The sequence below is a fragment of the Dipodomys spectabilis genome, unplaced genomic scaffold (genome assembly GCF_019054845.1).
Source record: "Dipodomys spectabilis isolate Male_0828 unplaced genomic scaffold, ASM1905484v1 ptg000541l, whole genome shotgun sequence".
Lineage (NCBI taxonomy): Eukaryota > Metazoa > Chordata > Mammalia > Rodentia > Heteromyidae > Dipodomys > Dipodomys spectabilis.
The window spans coordinates 149810-160697 of NW_024871218.1; the positions used below are offsets into that span (position 1 = coordinate 149810).

A 10888-nucleotide genomic window follows, 5' to 3' on the forward strand; every position below is an offset into this window, starting at 1 on the left:
CCCCCGCCGCCGTCTTCGCGCCAGTCCTGCTGCCTCCTGAGCCAGAAGGGGATGGGTGGGGTCTTAGCACCAGTTGCTGCACAGCCCTCCGCGCGGGGCCGTGCCCACGCCGCCCGCGGCCCTCCCCGCGGGGCCGTGCCCACGCCGCCCGCGGCCCTCCACGCGGGGCCGTGCCCACGCCCACCTCCGCCCTCCCCGCGGGGCCGTGCCCACGCCGCCCGCGGCCCTCCCCGCGGGGCCGTGCCCACGCCGCCCGCGGCCCTCCCCGCGGGGCCGTGCCCACGCCGCCCGCGGCCCTCCGCGCGGGGCCGTGCCCACGCCGCCCGCGGCCCTCCACGCGGGGCCGTGCCCACGCCGCCCGCGGCCCTCCACGCGGGGCCGTGCCCACGCCCACCTCCGCCCTCCGCGCGGGGCCGTGCCCACGCCGCCCGCGGCCCTCCCCGCGGGGCCGTGCCCACGCCGCCCGCGGCCCTCCGCGCGGGGCCGTGCCCACGCCGCCCGCGGCCCTCCGCGCGGGGCCGTGCCCACGCCCCCCTCCGCCCACCGCGCGGGGCCGTGCCCACGCCCCCCTCCGCCCTCCGCGCGGGGCCGTGCCCACGCCGCCCGCGGCCCTCCACGCGGGGCCGTGCCCACGCCCCCCTCCGCCCTCCGCGCGGGGCCGTGCCCACGCCGCCCGCGGCCCTCCGCGCGGGGCCGTGCCCACGCCGCCCGCGGCCCTCCCCGCGGGGCCGTGCCCACGCCGCCCGCGGCCCTCCGCGCGGGGCCGTGCCCACGCCGCCCGCGGCCCTCCGCGCGGGGCCGTGCCCACGCCGCCCGCGGCCCTCCGCGCGGGGCCGTGCCCACGCCGCCCGCGGCCCTCCCCGCGGGGCCGTGCCCACGCCGCCCGCGGCCCTCCACGCGGGGCCGTGCCCACGCCCCCCTCCGCCCACCGCGCGGGGCCGTGCCCACGCCCACCTCCGCCCTCCGCGCGGGGCCGTGCCCACGCCCACCTCCGCCCTCCGCGCGGGGCCGTGCCCACGCCGCCCGCGGCCCTCCGCGCGGGGCCGTGCCCACGCCGCCCGCGGCCCTCCGCGCGGGGCCGTGCCCACGCCGCCCGCGGCCCTCCGCGCGGGGCCGTGCCCACGACCGTGGGCTTTGGGCCAGGACTTGCGGCCCTGGGGAGGAGGCGGACCCGGCGCCGCGCGCAGGGCGGTTGGGACCGGACAGGGCCTGCGGGCAGGGCGGAGCTTCAGCTGCAAGAATTCCCGGCATTCAGGTCTCCAGGGCCACCCCCCTCCCCCAGGAGCTGGGCCGCCCCGGGCCGAGGCTCCTCAGGCTGTGAGGCTACTGACAGCCTCCAGCCCCAGGGCTAAGACCCAGGCTCTTTGACTCGCTTTCTCTCCCTCACCCCCCCCCTTCACACACACCCATCAAAAGAGTATTTACAACAAAGCCTTGAGGGAAACCCAGCAAGGAGTGGGCAGGCAGCGAACTAACCACCTGAACACCTTCAGCCCCTGACTTTTCCTGCCAGGCTGCCACCCTGCGGGCTCTCTGGCCCTGTGAGCAGTGTGACCTTGAGTGGCAAGGTTGCCGCTGCCAGCCTCAGTTTCTCTTGCCATCCCTAACCCTTTCTGAGCCCTCCAGGACAGAAGCCCAGACCCTCTTCTTGGGTCTGACACCCTTGGCCAACACCAGCTGTAACCACAGGCCTAGTTGGAAGACCTCTTCCTCTCCTCAGTGGCCTATCTTGTTCTCCAAAGTTCTAAGAGCCCCAGAGCCTGGCCTTTCTGGTTAAGGACTCTCTTTATTCACGATGCTAGAATAACACCTACATGAACCCAAGGCCTCTCAACACCCCAGGGGTGCCCAGAATTCACCAGCCATGTATTCTGTCTGTGTGCAAATTTTACCACCTTCATGACATTTTAAAATGTAAGCATTAATGTTCTAATGTTATAAACTCTTATACTTCATTTTTACTAATATACTAAAGATATAGTGTAAGTAAAAATAAATGTATTTATGTTTAAAGGGAACATCGTATGACTGAAAAGGAAAAGGACATCATTTCCCTAAGTAGAAGGTAGTCATTAAAGTAAGATGCAAATAAAACAGTGATCTTAAGTCCCAGCTAGCCGCTAACTCCTGGCAGAGGTTCTGAGCTTAGGTCTGCAGCTTTTCATTAGAAAGTATCAAAGCTGGGTGCCGGTGGCACCAGTCATCCTAGCTACTCAGGAGGCTGAGATCTGAGGATCACAGTTCAAAGCCAGCCCGGTCAGGAAAGTCCTTGAGACTCTTATCTCCAATAAACCAACAGAAAACCAGAAGTGGGACTGTGGTTCAAGTGGTAGAGCACTAGCCTTGAGCATAAGAGCTGAGGGACAACGCCCAGGCCCAGAGTTCAAGCCCCACAACTGAGAGAAAGAAAGAAAAAGAGAGAGGAGAGGGGAGGGAGAGAGAGAAAAAGATCAGGGAGCATGAGGAAAGGTACCAGGGCACCAGAAAGAGACTCTGTTTGGCCTGTTCAGGGCAACTGAGGAAAACTAAAAATGTTGAGAGCAAACTGTCTAGCCTTGTGTCACTCCATTTTATAAAGCAACACTGTTGACCAAAGCTACTCCATTTTGAGCATTAGTGGCAAGACAGAATAAATTTACATCTTGTTTATACAACTAATCAACCACCACCTGCCAGCACAATATGAGGCACAAACTGGTTGTTTATTTCTGACAATAAACAATTATATTTGTAAATTATACCAAATCATATTGGAAACGCCACACACATAAACTTGTAAGTCACACTGGCTGTAAGCCCCTCATCTGAGAGACAACACAGCCCTGAGACTGTCAGGCACCTGGCCCACCAACCCATCACGCATCACACCATCCATCACTCAGGGAGAACCACACAGCAAAGGCCCTGCTTCTACCCTGGACTCCAGCTGAACCAGCTTCTCCTACTTGCCATGCAGACTTCTGATGAGGAACTGCTCTGCCACTTAGACCTGCTCCCAAAAGCTGTGGTCACAACAGCTTTATACCAGAGGTTCATAAAACTTCTTTCCAGGCCCTATAGAGAAGTCTCCTTGGGTTTTGGGTGTTTTTGTCTTGATTTTTTTTTTTAATGCTTTTATTACCTCTTAGTGCCTTCCCTACAATGCTCTGACCTCTGCAGCCTCTCTAACTCTTTCTTAACCCACTCAGCCATATGTTCCATAATTAGTAAATAAAAAACTGGAATAGTGAGACCTGTGTTTGCTAATGGCTCCTAGCTAGCAGGTGAAATCAGTAACACTTAAGGGCAACAAAACTAGTAAGTGTGGGTGATGGTGGCTCACACTTACAATCCTAGCTACTAAGGAGACAAAAGCCAGCCAGGCAGGGAAGTCTGTGAGACCTTTATCTCCAACTAACCAGCAAAAACCTGTAAGTGGAGCTCTGGCTCAAGTGGTAGAGCACTAGCCTTGAGCAAAAAAGCTCAGGGGTTGGGAAGTAGCTTAGTGGTAGAGTGCTTGCCTAGCATGCATGAAGTCCTGGGTTTGAATCCTCAGTACCCATAAACAGAAAAAGCCAGAAGTTGGGGCTGGGAAGGTGGCTCAGTGGTAGGGCGCTTGCCTTGCATGCCTGAGGCCCTGGGTTCAATTCCTCAGCACCACATAAGCAAAAAGAAAAAAGCCAAAAGTGATGCTGTGGCTCAAGTGGTAGAGCGCTAGCCTTGAGCTGAAGAGCTGAGGGACAGTGCGTAGGCCCAGAGTTCAGGACCCACAACCGGACCCAAAAAAAAAGAAAAAGAAAAAGAAAAAGCCAGAAGTGGAGCTGTGGCTTAAGTGGTAGAGTACTAGCCTTGAACAAAGAAGCTCAGGGACAGTGCCCAGGCCCTGAGTTAAGTCCCCAGGACTGGCAAAAAAATAAAGCTCAGGGACCATGTTCAGGCCCTGAGTTCAAAATGCTCCAGGACTAGCACACACAAAAAACTTGATATGATATGTGACTTATTATAATTCAACAAATTCTGGCATTGTGGAATAGCACAAGTGTGTTTCTATTCACTGTCTGTCCTTAAAATTCCAGCCTGTCCAGGCACCAGCGGCTCCCGCCTGTCATCCTAGCTACTCAGCAGGCTGAGATCTGAGGAGGATCGTAGTTCAAAGCCAGCCCCGGCAGTAAAGTCCACAAGACTCTCATCTTCAATAAACCACCAGAAAACCAGAAGTGGCGCCGTGGCTCAAAGTGGTAGAGCAGTAGCCTTGAGTGAAAGAGCTCAGGCACAGCGCCCAGGCCGAGTTCAAGCCCCATGACAAAAACAACAAAAAAACCCTCCAGGCTTGTGGGTGCTCACTAGCCCACTTGTAGGACAAAGCAGGACAGGAGTTACTGCTCCTATTTTGCAGGTCTGCAGGCCCAGGTGGCCCAGGAAGCCATCTCCACCTTTGGGACCTGGTCCTGGATGCTGCAGTCACCTTCAGACACTATGGAGGCCTGCGGCCTATGGAGCACTGGAGGTAGGTGGGTTTCCCTCCATAACCTGGCCACGGCCTGTGGTTCTGGATGGGAGGAGATGATATGCACTCCTTTGGGGCTGCATTCGGGGGATAGGGCAGGCTATTTTCATCACTTCCTTCCTCTCTGAAGTGGCAACCCTCGCTGATAAGCTAGCTCCTACTGCACTGCCCGCTGCCAGGGAGCACAGACCACAGGATGAGGAGTTCAACCCAAGCCCTGCAGGTACGTGCAGCCCTCCTACCCAGGGTGGCCCCCACTCTGACTCCCTACTAGAAGGGGGTGGGAGGGGCAGATTTTTTCTAAGCTATCACTGGCTCCTTGGCTGAATGAAGATGGATTGATCGGTTCAGTGACTACTGCTGTGAAGGGTCCTGGTGGGGAGCTGGGCCTGACAAGGGGACTGCTCCCCGCCCAGGCCCTCAGCGAAGGCCACAAAACAGACAGAAGGCTGCAGTGGCCCCTGGTGACCCTGAGCAAGCTGCTCTCCCTCCCAGACCTCCATTTCCCAATTCCAAGCATGAGTCTAGACAAGTGGCTTTCCAGGCAGGCCCCTGGGACTCCATCCAGCCCCTCACAGAACACCCTTCTGCAGTTTTTTGCATGGTGTGTTATGGGACAGCATACTTAGCACAGCCGAGCTGTGGAAAACTATGATGGTTCGAAGCATCTGTGGAGGGTTCTACCCTAGCCTGGGCCTGGCTGAGGCCTGGGGCTGGGTGTGGCTAAGAAGCACTGTGCAGTCTTTCAGGGCCGGGATCTGGGCAGGAATCCCTCAGTCCTCTACCATGCCACCACCCAAGCAGGGCCTTCTAGGGACCAGAAAGGTCCTCCTCCTCCCACAACACACGCCAGTGCTCTGCCCCCTCTCAGCTTCCGCCCCATGTCACAGAGGGTGCTGAGGCCTGGACATTGCTCTCCCACAGCCCGCCCGCCTGGCACCCGCCCGGAGGCTCCTGTTCCTGCTCTGGCTGGTGTCCAGGGCCGCCCAGGCCTGTCCTGCAGCCTGCACCTGCCAGGCCTTGGAGACGATGGGGCTGAGAGTTGACTGTGAGGGACGGGGACTTACAGCCCTGCCTGCCCTGCCAGCCCACACGCGACAGCTCCTGCTGGCCAACAACAGCCTGCGCTCGGTGCCCCCGGGTGCCTTTGACCACCTGCCCCAGCTGTGGCACCTGGACACCACAGGGAACCCCTGGCACTGCGACTGCAGCCTCGCCTACCTGCATCTCTGGCTGGAGGACCATATGCCCGAGGCCCTCATGCAGGTCCGCTGCGCCAGTCCAGACCAGGCTGCACACCGCCCGCTGGGCCAGCTGACAGGCTATGAGCTGGGCAGCTGTGGCTGGCAGCTGCCAGCATCCTGGGGCCACCCAAGGTTCTGGTGGGACCTGGCACTGGTGGCTGTGGCTGTGCTGGGCCTGGCTCTCCTCGCTGGGCTGCTGCGCTCTTGCAGAGAGCCCGTGACCCTGACTCCAAAGTGACCCATGCCAGCAGGCCGGGCCAGAGGAGCCTCCAGCACTCACAGGCCTGGGCAGCCCAAAGTGGGGCTGACAAGCAGCTTCCTATGAGAGCAAAAACCTTACTTGTGTCTGAGGACTGAGTCTGGCTCCTTTTTGAACGGCGGGTTTCTTTTGTTTTAACCAAGTGTGAGTGCAGTAACTCTGTGGCTCCCATTTCCCACCATCTCTGGGTCCTGTGATTCCGGCTCTCACAGGCTCATTGGTCTCTTCACAAGCCCCTCGAGTGACGTCCAGGCCACACCCACCCACATCCAGCCCTCCAGTGCTTGCTGCCAGTGCAGTGTGAGCCGCACTGCAGGTCCTGGGGTAGGGGGGTAGGGAGCAACTCCATGAAGAAAAACACCTTGGAAGGTACATCCTCTTTCTTGTGTGGCCCCTGCCCACCACACCTTGGACACAACGTGGCTGCCCAGGCTCTCTGTCCTCCTCTCCCACCTCTCTGTTCTTCAGGACCAGGCAGAAACCCTCCTTGTCTCATAGGAAAGATCTCTCCTCCAAGCTCTGATGCCAGCTACCTCCAAATAGGCCCCTCCTATCCCAAACAATAGGCATCACATGCTACCAGTGTCACAATTCTCTCCCTCTAAGATTCTGTGCCACTGTCAAAATGGCCCCTGTGGCTGACAAGCCCAGCAGCCCCAGGCTGTGGGGAGGGGAAGCCGGGTGGCCTCCTGCACACTCCTTGGTCACAATGTCCTGAGTCACCATGGACCCCAAAGCAACTGGACCCAGCACTGAACTGTGGTCCAAACAGGACTTTCTGGGGGACGCCACTGGCTCATACTTGTCATCCTAGCTACTCAGGAGGCTGAGATCTGAGGATCTCAGTTCAAAGCTAGGCCAGACAGAAAAGGCCATGAGACTCTCTTTGTTTTGTTTCAGTCATGGGCCTGAACTCAGGGCCTGAGCACTGTCCCTTAGCTCTTCAGCTCAAGGTGAGTGCTCTACCACTTAAGCCACAGCGCCACTTCGTTTTCTGGTGGTTTATTGGAGTTTCACAGCTTTTTTATTTTTTGCCGGTCGTGGGGCTTGAACTCTGGGCCTGGGCGCTGTCCCTTAGCTCTTCAGCTCAAGGATAGTGCTCTACCACTTGAGCCACAGTGCCACTTCCAGCTTTTTCTGCTTATGTGGTGCTGAGGAATCGAACCCAGGGCCTCATGCATGCAAGGCAAGCGCTCTACCACTGAGCCACCTTCCCAGCCCCTCACAGCTTTTTATTGGAGTTTCACAGCTTTTCCTGCCCAGGCTGGCTTTGAACTGCAATCCTCAGATCTCAGCTTCCTGAGTAGCTGGGATTACAGGCATGAGCCACCTGCACCGGCCCCATGAGACTCTTATCTCCAATTAACCACAGAAAACCAGAAGTGGCGTTGTGGCTCAAGTGGTAGAGCACTTAACGAGCTGGAGATGTGAGGGACAGAGCCCAGGCCCACAGTTCAAGGCCCATGACCGACAAAAACAAAACAAACAACTATCTTCATTAATTATCCCCAGTATTTTTTCATAGTGGTAGAAACCTAACACACAGTAATTTATAAGCAATAATTTATTTCTCACAGTTCAAAAGGCTGGTGAATCTGAGATTAAGGGAGCAGGATTTGGTGTCTGGCTGGGGTTGGGGGCAGCACTCACACTAGTTCTGTGTAGACCCTGACCTCTTCCAGCAGGACACCACTCACACTAGCCTTGTGTACACACTGACCTCCTCCTGCAGGCTGGAGTTGGGCAGGCCTGTGAACGGGGTCTTTTTTTGTTATTGGTTGTGGGGGCTGAGCTCTGGGCCTGGGCTCTGTCCCTCAGCTCTTCAGCTCAAGGCTAAAGCTCTTGAGCCACAGCACTCTTTGGCTTTTTTCTGCTTATGTGGTGCTGAGGAATCGAACCTAGGGCCTCATGCATGGGAGGCAAGTGCTCTACCACTGAGCCACCTTCCCAGCCCCAAACTTGGGCCGGGGGGCAGGGGGTCTTAATAATGTCCTTCTGAGCTCCAAGACTGGACATGGAACTCTCCCAGACATGAAAATTAGGCCGGCCTGCCCATGTGTCTACTAGCCAGATGATCTCTTGAATGTGTCTTGAGTTCTAGCCAGTGCAGCTGCCTGGACAGAGGGCCTGTACGGCACCCTGAGGGGGCCAGGCTCAGGCTTGCTAGGATTTGTCTTCCAAGGGGCACAGTGAAGCTGGGGGCACCATTCTGTCAGGCGGTCCTTCTCTGTAGCCTCTCTGGAGACTGAGGGCTCCAGCCTTCATACACTAACCCTCTGGAATACAGGACTGACCAGCAAGAGCTGGTCACCGGGTCCAAAGAGGAGAACTTCCCCATGGTGGGCCCTAGCCAGGGCCGACGGCAGCTGGTCTGCTGCAGTTAGGCCAGTCCACCTCAACGGGGCTGGGAAGGTCACAGCCCCGTCTTCTGGAAGCCCCCTTTTGGTCCAGGGCTGCCGGAGAATGAACCAGGTCACCAGGATGGTGAATGGCACGGCGGGCGTGGCCCCGCTCTGCCGGGCGCCGAGGAGCAGGCTGGCTGCACAGGGGCTCTCAGCCAGGTTCTGAACGATGGCTGTACTCTCCCCTGCTGGCAGCCCCAGCCCCCAAAAGGCCTCCACAATTAAGCTAGCTAAGTTGCTGTGGGCCCAGAAAGGGTGCTGGCTTGCCCAGGGTGTATAACCCCCTGCCAGCCTTCCCTCTCCCTTTTTTGTGGTTGGTTGCGGGGCTTCAACTCAGGATCTGGGTGCTGTCCCTGAGCTCTTTGTTCAAGGCTAGCGCTCTACCACTTTGAGCCACAGCTCCACTTCTGGTTGTCTGGTGGTTAAATGGACCTGAATCCGTGGACTTTCAAGCCCAGGCTGGCTTTGAACTGCAACCATCAGATCTCAGCCTCCTGGTGAGTCAGCCTCCTCTGCTCAGGGGCTGTAGGTGCTTCTTGCTCTTAGGGGTCCCACTGAGGAATCTCAGCAGTGCCAGGCGGGCACTGGGCTGGTGAACCTCTACCTCCCAGTCCTCCCCAGGCCTGGAGACCAGCTCCGACAAGGTCTTGGGCAGAAACATTTAATGGCTGAGGAACACATATACTCTGGCTCTCCAAAGTCTCCAAAAAGGCAACTTTCCATGTTTTAAAAACACTTGATACAAAGACATATATTCATAAATAGGTAACATGAAAATATCCCAAATTGAAATGGCATCCTCGGGCCGGCAAAGCCACCGACTCTCCAGGGCTGGAGAGCCCTGTTGGGGAAGCGCAAGAGAATTCAATGTGAATCAGGATCTTCTTCCCACAGCCCCCACACCGGGGCCTGTGTCCCTGGAGAGTCCAGAAACCTCCAACCCAGCAAAGAGCCAGCCTCCACCTGCTGCTGTGTTATTATAAACAAGGCAAGATTACCACACTCTCACCCCAGAGGCCCTGGGCTGCAGTGAGCCTGCCAAGCCTGCCACTGGGAAGGGCCAGTCTGCTCTCTCGGTTCGTTTTCTCACTGAAGCCCAAGTCCCCTTTGACAGAGGCCCCTCCACAGGAAACTGGCTTCAGCCAGACTCCAGGGACCTTGTAGGCCTGAGGGTGGTGAGGAGTCTGCTCTCAGAAATCTGCCCTGCCAGGGCTGGGAAGATGACTCTGTGGTAGAGCGCTTCCCTTGCATGCATAAGGCCCTGGGTTCGATTCTTCAGCACCACAAAAGCAGAAAGAATAAAGCCGGAACTGGTGCTGTGGCTCAAGTGGTAAAGTACTAGCCTAGAGCTGAGGGACAGCGCCCAGGCCCAGAGTTCAGGCCCCACGACTGGACCCTCCTCCCCCCTCCAAAAAAATCTGTCCTGCTGATCACTCCTTGGATTCTGGCTCAGGCTTGGTAAGCAGGAGGGGCAGGTGAGGCGCCAGGGGTCTGGACTGGGGAGGCCCAGGTGCCAGAAGGCAGGACACACCATCTCTTGTGCTCTGAATTCGGTATGAGCCTCTAGACTGGCCACATGACAACCAATCTTGGGCCAATGGCAACAAGGTGTTTGTGGCTAGACAGGAAAGGGTAGGCTGAGGGAGGCAGGCAGAACAGCCATCAGAGCAGCCTGGAGTGGGGCTGCTCCCCTCTGGACCACGAGAGCAGGGGCTCACTTAACCCACATTCTAACACCTTGGCTTTGAGGAAAAAGGAGAAAGATGGGCCTTGCTACACGAGCTAAGAAACCACTAATGCTGGGCGGTGGTGCTCAAGCCTGCAATCCCAGCTACTCAAGAGACTGAGATCTGAGAACCAGTTTGAAGCCAGCCTGGGCAGGAAAGTCCATCAGATTCCTAGCTCCAAAGAGCCACCAAAAAAGCCAGATGTGGAGCTGCGGCTAAAGTTGTAGAACGCCAGCCTTGCGAAAGCTCAGTGATAGCACCCAGATCCTGATTAAAAGCCTCCAAACAGGCCTCCAGCCCTAGAAGGGGTAGGGGCGGTGCCCAGGGTGACTGCCCAGGATGACAGGTTACCCTCAGCCCTAGAGGAGGAAAGGCGGTATCCAAGGTGACAGGTGACCTCCAGCCCTGCGGGGGGGGGGGGGGGGGGGGAATGACAGGTGACCTCCAGCCCTGTGGGGGAAGGGTGGTACCCAGGGTGACTGGTGACCTCCAGCCCTGTGGGGGAAGGGCGGTACCCAGGGTGACAGGTGAACCCCCAAGGCAGAAGCCACAGTACCTGTGAACTGAACTGCAGTGGGCAGCACGCAGCAATGAATATGATGCTACCTGTAGCCCGATGCTGGACTCACGCCAGGTGCAGGTCCAGACCCCGGCGCCCTCACACCAGCAAGGCTGGTGTTAATGCCTGGCCCCTGGGTTGGAAGCCCAGCTGACTGTGTTATCCAGAGGCACTAGCCACTGCCACGGTGGTGGGGCTGGGGGAGGCACTG

At 58.0% G+C, this 10888-nt stretch overlaps 1 protein-coding gene across 1 annotated transcript; it reads left to right on the forward strand.

Moving 5' to 3' along the window:
* The first annotated feature begins 4642 nt into the window (after positions 1-4642).
* Positions 4643-5998, forward strand: Gp9 (glycoprotein IX platelet). Its single transcript, XM_042670344.1, has 2 exons — positions 4643-4709; positions 5411-5998. Exons 1-2 carry the CDS (start codon positions 4683-4685, stop codon positions 5966-5968), a joined length of 585 nt encoding a protein of 194 aa, XP_042526278.1. The 5' UTR covers positions 4643-4682; the 3' UTR covers positions 5969-5998.
* Positions 5999-10888: the final 4890 nt, after the last annotated feature.